Source organism: Falco naumanni, chromosome Z, assembly GCF_017639655.2.
Source record: "Falco naumanni isolate bFalNau1 chromosome Z, bFalNau1.pat, whole genome shotgun sequence".
Lineage (NCBI taxonomy): Eukaryota > Metazoa > Chordata > Aves > Falconiformes > Falconidae > Falco > Falco naumanni.
The window spans coordinates 25,077,277-25,094,771 of record NC_054080.1 but is presented as its reverse complement, the minus strand read 5'-3'; the positions used below and the strand labels follow the sequence as shown (position 1 = coordinate 25,094,771).

Below are 17,495 nucleotides of genomic sequence, written 5' to 3'. Positions count from 1 at the left end.
AGCACAGTGTAAAGTAGCCTGGGAAAACTCCCAGACTTTGTGCCAGAACTGAATCTGTAAATTTTGTTTGGAGTGGTCAGGCCTCCTGGAGGTATTTTGTGATTCAAAAAGTCCCTCAAATCTCACATTCAAAAAAAGCCCCCCAAACAGAAAGCACAAACAAAAGCTAGTATTCAACTTCAATTACTCACAACTTTTTTTGTATTCTCAATGCTTATATGAAAGCAATTTGGTTTATGTACTGATAAAGAAACTTTAAATATTTGAGCAGTCTTGTCAGGTGGTTTTAGAACTGTTTGTCTTATGCTTACTGCTCATTTAGTGTAGTTAGGCAAAGACATATGGAATAGTGTTTGGCATTCTGCTGATTTCTATGCTATGTTTAAATTCTGAAATACAGCTTTGTTTTCCTTTGATTTGTAGCACATGATGGGGCCATTAGGGGGGTAGCAGTGGATGGATTAAACCAACTGATAATCACAGCTGGTAGTGAAGGATTAATTAAATTTTGGAAATTCAAAACTAAAAATCTAGTTTATTCCATTGACCTTTCTTCTCCAAGTGGAATTCTGCTTCACAGAGACAGGTAAGGAACTGAAGCTATTTCATGTCCGTATTGTTCTGTATGTACTAAGTCTAGGATGGCAACCAAATATTCTAATAAAGTTTAAATTTCTGATGCTTTGAAAACAGCTGACTTCTAGTTGACCAAAAAAAAAAAAAACAACCTACAAGATATTTTATTAGACTGAAAGAATGTAGTACTGTTTATCTGAGATTCGTAGAATTATTTATGTTGGAAAAGACCTTTAAGGTTATCAAGCCTCTTCTCAGTATAAAAGATTTTGTGACCAATGTTAGGATGTTGGGTTTACTTCTTGTCTCTGAGTATTCACTGTCGCATGTGCTAATGATTCTTGGCAGTGGTATTCTGGGAATTGCCTGTGATGACTTCAGTATTAGTGTTTTGGATATAGAAACCAGGAAGATTGTCAGAACATTCTCAGGACACCATGGACGGATTAATGACATGGTAATTGTTAACTCTTTTTTTTTTTTTTGTAACAGGTGACATATACAAATACCTAATTAATTTTAAAGACAGTGGATTTCTCTGTTTTTAGCTTCTGTTCTAATTCTAAGTGCTAGAAAGTAAGCATTTATTTGATTTCTTCAGTTTTATGCTCAGTGTTTTACCATAAATGTAAAAACAAGGACCAAAGTGCTTTTACTAACAGCCAAGTGTATCCTGTGTCCTATATTTAAACCTGTTCTGAAATAGCTTCCATTTTTGTCCTTTCCTCACTTTCAGTAAGGTGGTATTGGTTTTATTTTATGGCCAGACCATTTCATCCTGGTGTTGAGCAGTCTAATCTTGAACTGTGTGAAACAGGACCTCCTGTAGGGACTGACTTGTCAGTTGTGCCATTTAAATTGACTGTTTTATTTCAGACTTTCAGCCCTGATGGTCGTTGGCTAATAACTTCATCAATGGACTGTACTATTAAGACTTGGGACCTTCCGTCTGGATGGTGAGTCAGTTTAAAAACATACAGCAGAAATTTATTAATAATAATAAAAATAATTTCGGTCTGTAAGGGGCAGAAAGCCTTCTGGCTTGATTGTATGTCACCAGCTTGTACTGTGTGATATTCAAAGTTGTACATGGTGTAAGACTCATACTTTAGTTGTGTGCGATGCTAGCAATATGTGCCTTTTTCTGGGCGTACAGAATAACAATGTGTTGAAGATCTAATGATGAAACCTGGAGTTTCCATGTAGTGTGAATGGTTGTGAATTTGTTCTTTGTCTGGAAGCAGCACTATAATCTAAATGGAAAGAGACTGTTTAAGAGGATTTGCTTTGTGAGATGCTGAATTATTCATTGAATGGTTTGAGTGACCTTCAGAGATCTAGTCCAGTCCCCTTGCCATTGACAGGGACATCTTTCACTAGACCAGGTTGCTCAAAACCCTGTCCAACCTGACCTTGAACACTTCTAGTGATGGGCCATCCATAACTTCTCTTGCTCTTGGGAACCTGTTCCAGTGTCTCACCACCCTCATCATAAAAAATTTCTTCCTTATATCCAGTCTAGACCTACCCTCTTTCAATTTAAAAACATTACCACTTGTCCTGTTGCTGCAGTCCCTGTTAAGTTTATCTCGGTCTTTCTTATACTCCCCCTTTAAATATTGAAAGGCCACAAGAAGGTCTTCCTGGAGCATTCTGTTCTCCAGGGTGAGCAACCCCAACTCTGTCAGCCTGTGTTGATAGCAAATCTGTTCCAGCCCTCAGAGCAGGTCCAGGAAAATTATCAGACTTCTTGTCTGTCTTGTGGTGGGGGCCTCGAAGCTGGATGCAGTACTCCAGCTGGTTTTGTAAATAGAAGCCTGTTCTCACTTAACATTCATTTTAGCAACACAGTAAGGCTTTACTTCAGTTACATTTTTCATTTGTGCATGCTCACAACTGCCAAAAATACTTCTTTATGATCCATTGTGAGTAGTCTCTCAGAATGAATTTTGGCCAAGAAGTACACAAGTACACACAAGGAGTTCAGGAGCCCAGAATAAACAGGCAGAAAAGTAACTGAGTTCTGCCAGTACATTCTTTTAGCAGCACTTCAGATTGATTTTTGGTAATTTAAATAAGTGCTACACAGTGTGCAGTTCTGGTCATATGTAAGACTGAATGGTTTCATTTGGATTGATTACTTTTGTTGATGTGGTTTGGTAAATACATTTTTATACTGTAAAAATTTCATTTTACTATGAAAATTGTGTTGAATCTCAACAAGCAATTGACCTATCCCTATGATACCAGTCCAGAATAGGACAGGATGGACAGTAACTGTCTTCTTTCTGGTATAAATGGGAGGGAAATTAAGACTATGTTTGGATTTCCTCTTTCTAACACTCTTTCCCTCCCAAAATTATATGATCATGGCATTAATTATAAAACTTTAGAAATGTTACTTGTATTTTCCAGTTCTTTAATAACAACACTTTGCAGTAAGAGTTTTTTCAGAAGTAATCTAACAGTATTTCTTGTTTGCATGTAAATATTTTGTCTCTAAGTGACTGCTGGAAATTCTGGTCAAGCTGAAATCTAGGCAGATACATGACAAACCCTGGTTTTGAAAGTAATTAGGTTAAATTGTTCTTTGAGAATTTAAATGAAAGTTTTTCCCATAACTATAGGCAGAGGAGTGTACTGAAAATGAGTAACAGCTTTTAAAAAAAATCGGATGCTTGATTTACATCTACTGTGGTATATTTGCTCATAAATAGAAGAACTAAGTTACAAATTGTGGATTCTAAAGACTCAGCTTGGATATTGTCCTTATAAAAAGATGCAAAACAAGGTTTTAGATGACTAAGTCCTATTTTACAAAAAATACCAATTGACTTTAATAATGTCATACCATTTAGTTACTGAACATCTGTTTTTACTTGGAAATGCCACTTACCTGTCCTTACATAATGGAAGTATTCCTAGAGCATGTTTTCTTATGTAAGGCTTTTTGAGAATTGGGGAAAAAAATAACTGATTTGTGTAGAGAAAGCTACAAACAGGAACCTTGGTATTACGCAATCTTTTCTTTCTGCAGCGCAGCTTGCATAGACAATTTAAGGAATCAAGGGTGCAAGCTCACTGTGTGTAACTTGGGTGGAGTACTTGAGACAGGATGGTGTGAGAAACACATTGATATTGTGAGCTCAGTAATTTCATAGTTTCCGTTGTCTCACTTCTGCAGTTAGGCAAGAAATGTAATGGTGAATGCCTTTAGCACCCAGGCAAGATTCGTTGAGCAATTACTGTACATTCTGTGTAAAAATTACAAGCATGTCTCTCATTGTCCTATAGTGGATTGACACCACCCCCTGCCCCCACCACTAGTCTGTAATTTTAATTGTGATTTACATTTATTAAATAGAAAATTTTAATGTTAACTGTGGTTTGCAGTTGTTCCTTATGGTTGCTTTACTGAACAATATTTCTCAGTTCCTGGTAAAGTATGCGGTAAAAGGATGGAATTGAAACTAAACCCAGTATTTATAGTATATTTTCTAGCCATTGTGCACTGTGTGCAAAATATATCAGGGTGACTGAAACATGTTCTGGCATTTATGGGTTTAGTGTTTGTGTATTTTATGTTGAAAGCGATGAATGATGTGGCTCTTACTGAATTATTTTTTACTTGTAACATGCGTCCAACAGCATGCAGAAGGAATAAAACATTTCATTCAGGGGAGAAAAGTGGCTTTTATTTTTAACATGGTTTGTCAAACTATCACAGGATTGCTCAGTATCTAAGAAAGTACATGCCTACAAGATTTTACATTTTAAACTGTTTGGTTACTTCAGTACTTTTTTGATGGGTAGTGAACAGAATGGGGCTCTAGAATTAGCTTCTTTCATCACTTGTCACTTTGCTTTTGGTCTGTAAACAATAGCAAAGTATTCAAGCACTCCATTTATTCTTTTTGTTCCTCTCAATGAACTAGTTGTCAAACTCAGCTGCTTCTTAGAATTTGAAGTAACTTAAATTTATGTCTCAAAAAGCAACAAGCAACAAGCAGAACCTGGGCTTGAGTGCAAGTCTACTAGATGGTGTGCATCATCCAGTACTCGGAAGTTGCTTATTGTTGAAGTAGTCGCCTGCTACTGAATATTTTAACTTTATGGGATAGGTTTTTTTAGTTCTCTGCAATAGTGAAATGAATGATCAAGGAGTGGTATATCAGACTGAAGGTACAGTAATGTCAAAATAAACTGGTGCGGATAATAAAATTTTCAGTGTACTGTTCATTCTTTGCTGTAGGAGTATCATATCCTAGTGTTAACCAGGTGTATATGAAGTATTTTGAGAGAGGGAATTGACAATTAATAGCAGAGCATTAAAAGATGAGGTCAGAGCACCATGGGGCTGATTGGAAGTATGAAATTTATGGCCGCTAAAAAGGTTAATGTTAGGCATAAGGAGTTGTGTGTGGACAGATGGTTGATCGTATTTTCCACAGAATGTGGATGTCCGTGGATGTCTAGGGAGGTAACATAAATGTACAAGCTCTAGCTAATTTTAGAGAATTTTGTAGAAGTGAGTGGTTTGTTACACAGTGTTTGGTTTTCATCTGCCAAGTTTGTATGTCATATTTGAATACTTCTAATACACTAGTTTGTATATATACTTCCAGTGTCCGGCTTGCATTCAGTTGTATTTGTGCTGTAATTCAGATATACATAGAGAATTCATGTTACTGAGAATTTCTGTTGTGTTTTCTCTCTTTAGCCTCGTAGACTGTTTTTTGGTAGACTCCGCAGCTGTAAGCCTTACTATGTCTCCTACAGGAGACTTTCTAGCTTCAGCACATGTGGATGATCTTGGAATTTATTTGTGGTGAGTACATAATTTATCTATTTCTACACAGATGTTCAGATGGGGGAAAATCACCTTTATCACAAATAGAAAATTTTTCTGTGAAGTATCATCTGCAGGGTTTTGTCTTCTCTGGTTCTAATTAAGACACATGTTATGTATTACTGTGATTCATAAATCTTGGAATCTCTTGCAGTTAAGATATTTATTCTGACAATTAAATTATCTCTTCTCTAAATGTTTCTTTCTTACTTTAAAGAATACCTTTTATGGCATCACTAAAGCTTTTCTTGAACTCTACTATTAACCTCTTTTGAAATGTCAGTGCTCATATTGTGTTACTTTCTGAAGGGCTTTTCTTCTTGTCCTGGTATACAGTGTTGTCTGAGACTTCTGAGTAGAATTTGGAAGCTGTAATTGTTTCTGTGTATTAATGCGTCATCAGCACAGATGTAAAATGTGCTTTAGTTCAATTTCTTCCTGATACGGTTTTAAAGCAAATGACTGGTTAAGTCTAGCACTGAAGTAACACACCTCTTAAGTGATTCCTTCTCCCCACCCCCACCCCTTGATAGATAGATCCTTCAGGTTAATTTGTTGCTTGTAGTTTTGCCTGAGTTCAATGCTTAAGTGAAAGTGTTTCATCGTGAATAATAACAGATGTATTTCCCTAGCCCTGTTTTATATTGACAGAAAAAAACATTTGCCAGAATGACTTGTGTGCATGTTCCAAACCTCAAGAAAATTTGCCAAGAGTACCAATCTAAAATTCTGTGAAAGCAGAATGATTCATTTATATTTGCATAGTGCATTGTATGTATCAAGTACAAAGCAAGCTTTTTAAATAGGCAGTTTTGCAATTTCAGGTAAATACAGTAACTGGCAATGATTGAAGTAGTCATAGTTCATAATGCCATATGTATTACAGTTTTTTGACAATAATACTTCAGCATTATATTTCAGGTTTTCAGATGATGTATATTGCTACATTTCATATCTTGTTTATCTGGTAGATGAGGAAAACTAATGTTGAATGGAACCTTTGGTGAATTGCCACAGACTGCAGTAAAAATTATGTCTAAAGTACTTGTTCTAATTCACCTGAAAATTTTTTTAAAATGTCTACTTTATTTTTCAGGTCAAACCGTTCTCTGTATTCACTTGTCTCTTTACGGCCTCTTCCGGCAGATTATGAGCCTTCTGTGGTGACATGTCCTAGCACCTGCCCTGTGCAAGGTAATCTTCAGATGAAAGAGTATTTAATTTTCAGTTTGGTGTTATGTTTCAAATTGAAGATTATTTTCTTCCTTAGTGAAAACTCATTGTGTCTTAGCATTCTTTCTCTAAACTGTTTCTATTGCTTCTACTATTTTTGGTATACATAGTCATACATATGCCAGCATTATCTGCTAAAATCTAGTCACGTTTCTGTATTCAGAGATAAAGAATTACATTGTGATGACCTCCACATCTTCAAGGAGATTTGTAGGTAATAAAAACATCTGTGCTATCTGTTGGCTTTCTTTAACTCCAGAATCTCCTGTTTGAAAGCAATGTTACTGTTTGGTGGTGGGAAGGAGATTGATTGTTCTTCATTTTACTTCCCTCCAACATTTTTGTCTGCCTGTATGCCATGGTAGTTTTCCTGCTCTATACTGTGTTGGCAAGAGAATTGGCTGACCTGCCATGTACCTGCGCTAGATTCTCAGTGCTTTCACTAAGGCGCTAGTGAAAGGCCTAAATTACATTTATTTTTTTTATATATACATTTAATAGAAATGGTTGTGCTTCTGAAGGCCTCTAGATGGGGATCTTGTCTGTCCATGTTTCACAGTGCCTACATTTAGATGTCTCTCTGGAGGAGAAACACACCTAGCTATTGACCAGACAAACCAGCGTTGGAACATACTTGATGATGACTGCTTTATTAAGCACATACTTATTTTAGATACCTAAGTTAGGGAGACAGGGTTTCACCCCACAGCTTTTTATGTTTTAATTTTACAAACTGATTCTGGCTGAATGCTTTAAGTAGCTTTCTGTCTTCAGCAAATAAAATTCCTGTTTAGATGCTCAGACCTTTTAATGGTTTACATTTCTTTGTTGTTTTAGGCTTTTGTATCACATTCATAGTTTTAGCCATGTAATATTTTGCAAAAAGGAAGGGAAAGTAGATGTGTTTGGTGAAGACCACATAAGTAGTTTAGAGAAAACGTAGCGACAAACTGCATATCTTTTTTTGTGGGGTGTTGTGCTTAAATGTTGAGATTTTCTTCATTTTTATGTGCCATTTCAGTCATACCTGTGAACACATGGTGAACATTGTGTGTATTTAAATGCAAAGATCTTACAGTTTTGTAACTTAGAACTGAAATACCTATGTGTTTATTTTAAAACAGTGAACAAAATTTTAAATGTAATCCATTGTTTTCTTTATGCAGGACTTCCATAAATTGCTTTTATAACATTTCAGCCAAAGCACCTAAATCCTGTTAGTCTTCAAAATCTTGTTTATCCAGTGCTGCATTTTAGCTATGATTGTTCACAATTTAATGTTTCATATGGGTTAAAAAAGATTTTCTGTAGCCTTTCAGCTATATATTGTGCTAGCACCCATATATATATATAGCTGTTACGTGTGTGTGTGTTTCAAAAACTGGAAAGGAAGTAATCATCATGTTTTGATAATGTGGACTATATATGCTCATAAAACATATCTGTTCTTGAAAGATGTAGATGTGGCAGGTGATGAAGAAACATGTGATGAAATGATAGAATATGTCTCACCTGAGCAATTGGGAGAGCAGTTGGTGACCCTTTCCTCATTACCAGAATCAAGGTGGAAAAATCTCCTCAGTCTTGATGTTATCAAGGTAATGATATTATGCACACCATTGCTTATCTACTGTAGTATTTTAATTGTATTTTTGAAGGAGGTAAAATAAGGGCTATTTCTCCTGTAATGTAAAGCACATCGCTGTCTTAACCTTTCTCTTGGATGTTCAAGAAATCTCGAAGAAACTGTTTTGTAACTTTTGCTGTTGCTGTTTCTGCAACATGCAAAATAGCTGTCTGAAGACAGGTATTTCCATGTCAATGCAGCTAGTAAGTGCCTGTAAAGCTGTTCTGGGTTATGTCTCCAAATTGCTGTTTAGCCTTCCCATAACTAGAAAAAGAGGGAATGGGCAAAAAATAGTTGTATACAACCAGATACGTTTCTTCTTGTTCTTTGAGCTGCATTTACCTGATGACAACATTTGATCGCACTTTTCTGGTATTTCTCAAGATTTTACAGTAGAAGACGATATGGTTTTTTTCACAGTTTTGGGGATTTTGGAGAGGGGCTGTTTTTCTTCTAAATTGTTGCTACATATTTAGTGGTAAAACATTGTATGTATGTATTTATTTTTCAGTTACTCCTTACAGTGTTCATAGTATTTTAAAAATTAAACTCTTAACAAAAAATTCCCACATTCTTCTTCTTATGATGATGATATCTTTAATTCAAATATCTAATTAACAGAAAAAAAATAAACCAAGAGAGCCACCAAAAGTTCCCAAGTCGGCCCCTTTCTTCATCCCAACAGTTCCTGGTCTGACACCTCGATACATTGCTCCAGAGGAAGAAAATGATGCACAGGTAAAACCAGGAAATAGATACAATAGTGTTTATCTACTGTATTTTAAAAGAAAATCTTAAGTGTTTTTTAGTGCTGAGTGAAATCTTGTTAAAGTCTTTGAAGTACTAGTTTTTATGCACTTACATTAATGCTTGCTTTCTTAAAGTCTTTTACTCTGTCAGGAGGGAAGGACTCAATTGAGATGTAAAAATATGTTTGCATATTCATGTACACTCTCTTATACTTTCATGGTCTAGTCGAAGGTAGTAAACCTTGGAGTACTGGCACAGAAATCTGATTTCTACGTACATCTTGAAGAAGCCCTGAGCAGTAATGAATGTAAGTTAACAAGACATTTCACTGAAAATGTAGTTGCTAATAATATTTTGATAAACATTTGATTTCTAATGCCAGAATTGTAATGTATGCAAGGAGAAAAATATGCATAGTACAGTACCAGAGGCAAAGAGAATGACCCGTTATGTATAAAGCTGACCAGTATATAGAGTGTCAGTCTAGATCGAAGATCCACTGATACTGCAGCTTGCCTGCAGCATGGAGCCCAGTTCTGGCTAAAACCCATATGCAGAAAGAAAGTAACATTCCTGAGATGGTTAAATTTTTTTGGACATTGTGATGATCTCACCCAGAGAAGGTGCTGTGTATATTATTTGTAGGCTAAGTAAGGAAGGGAATGATCTGGTAAGGAATAGTCTGGTGATATCACTGAAACATGAAAAACATAATTTGCCTAGCAAGTTCTGTTTTCAAGGGCTGCTTCCGTAAACATTCAGCAAAATTAAGAGCTTCAATTTATTGCTTTCTAATTTAAAACCTAAGAAGAAAGAATTTATATAAAAATAAGCTTTTGGATTTCTTTTAACATTCAGTACATTTTGAAGTTCAGTCACTTAAGTTACCTGTGAAATGCTCCTGCTGTTTTCACTGTTTAACTTTTGCTGCTACAGAATCATTGAAATTCAGATTTTTTTTAAATCGGTGCTAATATATCTTGGCTTGGAACTGTAAATGGACAGTCACTGGTAGCTTGTCCACAAGGTAGTTCTGCTGGGAATTTTTCCACCCCTTCTTAAACTCTTGAGGTGACCAGCTTACTTAGCTTCACTTAGAACATTTTGTGTGCAGAACTTCATTATCTATTGCAAAGTGTGGATTTATGCTGTATTTTTAGTATTTCAATTGATATATTCCATTAAGCTGCTTCAGAGCTGCTCACAGAAGAGTGAAACATCAGGTGAATATTTAAAAACCTAACCAAGCACCACCTAGAGGCTGGCTGTACCAGGGAGCAAGTACGCTTCATGATGCATTGCAGTAGTGGTCCCATGGGCCTGCCTCAGGCCACCTCTGCTGTAAGGCAGGTGCGCTCCAGGGTCTGCTGTAATCCCAATCCAGGGAGCGTGTTGATCCTGACTCGGGAAGCTGCTGGTGTGTAACGTGGCTCTGTGCTTGCTAGTTTACAAGCATCTCTTTTTGGAGGTGACTAGGCTATTCAAATAAATAGTGTTATACCAGAAGCCATCCTGTCTTACCATTGGGGTGGAGACAGGGTTTCATACTTCAGATCAGAACTGTGGAACATAGGTCGAGCTGGGCACTTTTAATGTATAGTATGTGTGACAATTTCGTTGTATGTTCCATGCTTGTTTTTTAAACGTCACAGCATAAAAATGAGTTATTATGTCTGTTTAGCACTGCTAATATCACAGTTACATTTAAAACTAGCTAATGATCTTCATAGGAATCAAATACAGCAAGAAACAGATTTATACCACCCAAGGAATATTAGGCAATGTCTGATACCATTAGTTACCATGATATGAGAATTTAAGAAGTTGCTCAGCAACTTCATAGCAAAATAAATACTAATTAGAAGACAACTGTGTTTGCAACAATATGTATTTTTACTTCTGCATTTTTAAAGCAAATGTATGGAATTCTCAAATATTAGGTAGGATTGTAGAAATCCCTAGGAAGAAAATTTATGAAGAGGGGCTAATAGTTTGTAAATTGTATATATTTTTACCAGGGAAAAGATTTCCCCTGCCCTATCAGCCCTCAGGTCCCATGAAAAGCAGGAGGAATTCACTTAATAAAGTGATAAATTACCTTAGATGCACCAGATGATCCTCAGTTTAGCCTAATGTCTTACAGTAAGAGTAAACACTGTAAAGATTCCTAGTAAAAATAGTAACCTGTCTCTTCTAGGATCTATTTGCAGTGACAGCTTTAAGTCCCAAGTATATACATTCTTTTTGCCAAGAGATATAAAAATAATTTTATGTGGTTAATAAGAACTTCTGTTGAGCTTAAAAGACAGAGATGGGGGGGAGGGAAGAGATAAAAATACAAAGATGTTATTTGTCTCTTTCAAGGTGAACTTACAAAGAAAATGCAACTGTATTATTAGATACGTACTTCTCTGTAGGTATGTGATAGGACAGTAAATTAAAGGTAAGATGGCATTTTATGGCAAACAAGTAAGGAAACAGTAGAAACTTGAAACATATAGTCACTGCTTAAGAATTTTAGAATAAATGTGTCTGCATGAAAAACTTGTAAGGTTTCTTTTCTGCAAGTGTTACTGATAAGGTATCCCTCAATGCTTTAACACAGATACAGCTCCACTTAACTTACTGAAAAGCTTGGGACCATCAAATATTGAGATAGAGCTAAGGGGTTTGGCCCCTGAAGGTGGTGGCTCAGTGGAGGTGATGCTAAGCTTTTTGAAAATGGTTGGGATGATGCTGAACAAGAAGTACAACTTTGAACTTGCTCAGGCATACCTTGCACTATTTTTAAAGGTAACTATTTTCTTCTATGATTTTATGTTAGTCTTGTTTAAAATTATGGTTGTCCAGTAAAAGGATGTAAATTGTCTCATCAAAAGAATTTTCTTAAGTGATTTTTTTTTTTTGTTGTTGGGGATGATTTTAAAATGACTGAGTGTATTGGATAATTTGATAACTCATCTGGTCACAGTCAGAAAAGCTTGCAAAAAACAGGTAATGGTGAAGAGGACCGTGCCAGACAACTTTTATTCTAGTATTTGTAACTTAGAATTGTTTTTATTTTTTGTAATATATCCAATTTCTTAATGGTTGTTAATTGCTAAGCTAAGATATGCTATGTCTTAAGTAAGAAAAGAATTCAGTGCACAGTATGTGGTAAACAGGCATTTTGTTGAACTTCCCACTAGACATTGCAAGCCTGACTTACTTTCAGTGTCAGTGGGCTGCCTTTCTTCTGTTACCTGTTAAGCATTACGGAGCTAATGAAATTATTCCCAGGTGAGTGTAAGTTAGAAAGTTATTGTGATAAAATACAGTAGCAGTTACTCTTAGACAGAAAGTGGTTCTGCAGAAGGTTGAAACCCTTCTGCTGTACAAATGCTTACCTTGTCAAAGTACTTTGATTTATGAAGCTGTTTAAGCAATTAATTACAGTTTACTAGGAAACATTGTTATAAACCTTCAGACAGATGTAATACTGTCTATTTAACCGACTATGTCTTAATAGCCATAGTGCAGAGATTGGTTTTAAAGATAGTGTAATGCTGGACAGATATGCTCTTTTCCTTTTGTTGGGGTTAAATAGAATTTGTGGGGTGGCTTCCACAAGAATAAGTAGTGCAGACAAATTGATCTGTAGAGTGAAGCACTTAGGGTTGAGGTCTTTATATTCACCAGTGACTTTTTTGCGTGTCTATTTCTTACTGGTCTGGTCCCATGGACTGGATATGATTAATAGTTGCAATATTAGATGCTAGAATTCATTTGGTTTCATACAAAAGAGATATAGCTCTTGCAGTATAGACTAGGGACAGCTAGGTGATTTGCCTCAGAAATGTACTCTCGGTCTGTACTAGAGTAGAATAATATAAACTCACCCTGTGACACATGAACACCAATAACTTTTGTTGTAGGTTCCAAGTAAAACAGCTCTGAGCTTAGTAAGACTCCTAGATTTAAATTGTAGCCAGGAAAATAACTATTTAATCAATAAAAGTGATAATAATGTATTGCCTCTACAAAATTGAGAGGTTGGGATTTTTTATGCTTTGCCAAGGTTACGGTTTATTACAGAAGGATGATGGCTCTCCATGTATTAGCATAGAGTGTGCTGGCATCGTTCTTCCTTCTTTATGCAACACAGACAGTTAAAATGATAATCCTTTGTTTAGCCTTTCTAGTCTAAAGAAGAATTTGTGATGTCGGTTGAAAAGAGGAGAAGGTTACTGACTGGAAATACAGCGGCAGTGACAGAAGAAGATCTAGTAAAGCAAGCAAGCACCTAGTACATATGTGGGGGTAAAAAGACTTGTAAAAGGGAGTCAGCATTAAATGGAGGGAATAAATTGAGGGAAAAGAGTCCTTCCCTTGGTTGAGACATTCCTGAGAGCAAAGTATGGAACTGAATGAGAAAACTGATCTTTCAGTATTTTTATTGTCTGTATTTGTTTCACTAACTGCTGGTTTTCATTTTCAGTTACATCTTAAGATTCTCTCATCAGAGCCAAACCTACTGGAAGAAGTATCCAGATTGTCAATGCAACTTGAGGAAATTTGGATTCATTTGCAGACTCTCTTCAATCAGAGTCTCTGTGTGTTAACTTATATGAAAAGTGCTTTGCTATAAAATACTTAAGGATTTTGTCTGCATAAAATTCCCTTCAGAATAATAGTACAATTTATTTCTCAAAATACTAGATTCCAAGAATTATACTGGGATTTTGACGCTGTTTTTATACATCTGTATATGGCAAATTATTTTAGAGCATACATAACCGAGTATTTTTATTTACTTCAGTTGGAGCAATTATACGTGCAGCTTAGATATTAATGTTGTGTTAGTGTTTGCTGACAATGAACAACAGCTGGACAGCTGTAGGTAACAAAGCTAGTTACCTTATGCTTTCATGACCAAAAATACAAATCAGAATGAAGAAACCAGGCAGTGGGGGGGTGCTGGGGGGAAGTCCGAATGTAATTTCTATGCAGGAAACCAAAACCTATATTATGCTTAATAAAAAATACTTTTGATGCAAAAATAAAACAAGTCTGATTTATTTAAAATGTATTAACATTAGTTTAAAACAAATGAATATAAAAATGGCATTCCTCTGTAATCAGTGCTTTTCCTGTAAAGATAAAAATCAGTTTTCTTTTTACTTTGACAAGCTGTGTCCACTATTTTGCCTGAGACAGCTAATTCTGAAAGCAAAGATTGCTAGCTGCACTACAAATAATGGAACTAGGGAAAAAAACTCAACTAAACCAGAGAAACCCCACCAATTCTTTACAACCAGGTTTCTTGCTCTAATTTTGGAGGCTCAATTTCTTAGAAAAATTAGGATTCTTTTCTTAAGGAGATAAAAGATTACCAGAATAAAAGCTTTGAATTGTGAGAAAGTTTAATTGCATCAGGTGGAGTTTTTATGAATCTATGTTTAGGTTTCAGATAACAAAAGTTTGGGCAGAGGCTGGGATTTCATAAATGGGATTGTCTGAAACTGCTGTTTGAGAGTACTGCCTCACAGCATAAGAATCTCCTGAACAAGGCCTTTGCTGTATTTTGCATGCTCCAGCTGCAGACACATACTAACAGAGTAACTAATACAAATGTATGCAGTTTTGATGAGAAAATTTGAAAGATGGGTTCATTGCATTTAGCATAAGACTGAAATGAATAGTGTAGTTCTGTTGTTCTATAGATGTAGATTTATTTTTTTTTAATACCATCACATTATGGAACTCTTCAGTCGCGTATCCTGGAAGAAATTATCTGCAAACATAGAATGGTTTGGATTGGAACCTTAAAGATCATCTATTTCCAGCCCCGCTGCCATGGGCAGGGACACCTTCCACTAGACCAGGTTGCTCAAAGCCCCATCCAGCCCGGCCTTGAACACTTCCAGGGATGGGGCATCCACAGCTTCTCTGCGTGATACGTTCCATTCCAGTGCCTGTTCACCCTCACACTAAAAATTCTCTTCCTGGTATCTAATCTAAATCTACCCTTTTTCAGTTTAATGCTGTTACCCCTTTCTATCACCACATGTCCTTGTAAAAAGTCCCTCTCTAGTTTTCTTGTGGGCCCCCTTTAGGCGCTGAAAGGCTGCTGTATTCCTGGAGCTTTCTCTTTTCCAGGCTGAACAATACCAACTCTCTCAGCCTGTCTTACAGGACAGGTGCTCCAGCCCTGTGATCATATTTGTGGCCCTCTGGACTTGTTCCAACAGGCTCATGTCCTCCTTGTGTTGGGGGTGCCAGAGCTGAACACAGCACTCCAGGTGGGGTCTCACAAGACGGGAGTAGAGGGGAATCGCCTCCCTCAACCTGCTGGTCACACTTCTTTTAACACAGCCCAGGATACAGTTGACTTTCTGGGCAGCAAGCACACGTTGCCAGGTCTTGTTGAGCTTCTTGTCCACCAACACCTCTTAGGTCCATCAACTTGGGGCTGCTCTCAATCTGTTCTCCACCCAGCTTGTACTTGTGCTTGGGATTGCCCCTACCTGTGTGCAGGACCATTGAATTTCACGAGGTTTGCACATACCCACCTCTCTAGCCTGTCAGGGTCCCTCTGGATGGCATTCCTTCCCTCCAGCCTGTTGATCACACCACACAGCTTACTGAAGGTGTGCTCAATCCCCCTGTCCATGTCACCCACAAAAGATGTTAAAGAGCGCTGGTCCCAGTACTGACCCTGGAGGAACACCACTCGTTGCTGGTCTCCACTTGAACATTGACCACAACTTTTTGAGTGCAACCATCCAGCCAATTCCTTATCCACTGAGTGAAATCCATGTCTCTCCTATTTAGAGACAAGGATGCTGTGTGGGACAGTATCAAATCCTTTGCACAGGTCCAATTACGTGACATCAGTTGCGCTTTCCTTTGTCTACCAACACTGTAATATCATAGGTGGCCTCCAAATTTGTCAGGCACATTGTGTCCTTAGTTAAGCCATGTAGACTGTCACTGATCACCTCCTTGTTTTCCATGTGCCTTAGTATGGTTCCCAGGAGGATCTGCTCTACGATCTTGCTGGGCACAGAGGTGAGACTGACTGGCCTGTTGTTCCCTAGTCTTCCTTATTTCCCTTTTTAAAAATTCGGGTTATGTTTCCCCTTTTCCAGTCCATGGGAACTTCACTGGCTGGCCATGACTTCTCAAATAGCAACTTCATCTGCCAGTTCCCGCCAGACCTACAGATGCATTGCAGGTCCCGTGGACTTGTGCACCTTCAGGTTACTTAGGTGATCTCAAACGTGATCTTCTCTACCTGGGGTGGTTCACTGTCCCACTCCCTGCCTTTGCAACTTGGATGGTGTGGATGGGGCACTTGCCAGTGAGGACTGAGGCAAACAAGTTGTTGAGTACCTCAGCCTTCATGTCCCGGGTAACCAGTTCTGTTTGCTTCCAGAGAGGGCCCACATTTTCCCTAGTCTTCCTTTTATCATCAGTGTACCTATAGAAGCTTCTGGTTGCCCTTGACATCCCTGGCCAGATTTAATTCTACCAGGGCTTCAGCTTTCATAACCTGATCCCTGGCTGCTTGGGCAATTTCTCTGTGTTCTTCCCAGGCTATCTGTCCCTGATTCCACCCTCTGTAGGCTTCCTTTTTGTGCTTTATTTTGTCCAGGAGCTCCTTCATCCATGCAGGCCTCCTGGCCTTTTTGCCCAGGTTCCTCTTAGAATGCATCACTCCTGAGGTTGGAGGAGGTGATCCTGGAATACTGACCAGCTTTCTTGGGCCCCTCTTCCTTCCAGGGCTTATTCCCATTGTGATGTACCAAGCAGATCCCTGAGGGGGCCAGTGTTGGGTCTCCTGAAGCCCACGGTAGCGAGCTTGCTGTGCGCCCTCCTCACTGCCCTAAGGATCTTGAACTCCACCGCTTCATGGTCTCTGCAGCCAAAGCTGCCCTTGAGCTTCATTCCCCACCAGGCCCAATGTGTTGATGGTAACAAGGTCCAGCATAACACCTCTCTACTCATTGACACCTCTAGTCACTTGGAGAAGAAAGTTATCAACACATTCCAAGATCCTCCTTGCTGTGCTGTCCCTCCAACAGATACTGGTGTGTTTGAAGTCCCCCGTGAGCACCAGGGCTTGTGAACATGAGACTGCTCCTCTGTGAAGGAGTCTATAAAGGACCTCATCCGTGCAGTCTTCCTGGTTGGGTGGCCTGCTGCAGACCCTCACTGTAGTGTCAGCTGTCCCTGCCCCTCCTTTAATCCTGACTCACAAAGTCTCAGTTGGCTCCTCATCCATCCCCAGGCTGAGTTCCATGTACTCCAGCTGGCGTTTGACATACAGGGTGACACCCCCTTGTCTTGCTTGCTTGTCTTCCCTAAAGAGCCTGTATCCTTCCATTCCAACACTCTAGTCATAGGAGCCATCCCACCATGTCTCTGTGATGCCAACAAGATTGTAACCCTGCAGGTGTGTGCATGTCTGTGACTCTC

The 17,495-nt window shown here is 38.1% G+C and overlaps 1 protein-coding gene across 2 annotated transcripts in view; it reads left to right on the top strand.

Moving 5' to 3' along the window:
• The window catches only part of WDR36 (WD repeat domain 36), a 31,213-nt gene extending 17,139 nt beyond the window's left edge, over positions 1-14,074 (top strand). The window contains exons 14-23 of one of the 2 annotated variants that reach the window (XM_040580010.1): positions 424-586; positions 925-1,033; positions 1,453-1,532; positions 5,297-5,404; positions 6,522-6,619; positions 8,120-8,256; positions 8,907-9,023; positions 9,261-9,342; positions 11,641-11,828; positions 13,513-14,074. In XM_040580010.1, the coding sequence (XP_040435944.1) occupies positions 424-586; positions 925-1,033; positions 1,453-1,532; positions 5,297-5,404; positions 6,522-6,619; positions 8,120-8,256; positions 8,907-9,023; positions 9,261-9,342; positions 11,641-11,828; positions 13,513-13,662 (1,232 nt within the window). In that variant the 3' untranslated portion in view covers positions 13,663-14,074. Of the gene's footprint in view, positions 1-423; positions 587-924; positions 1,034-1,452; positions 1,533-5,296; positions 5,405-6,521; positions 6,620-8,113; positions 8,257-8,906; positions 9,024-9,260; positions 9,343-11,640; positions 11,829-13,512 lie in introns of both variants that reach the window. The other variant, XM_040580009.1, reaches the window with a different exon arrangement.
• Positions 14,075-17,495: the final 3,421 nt, after the last annotated feature.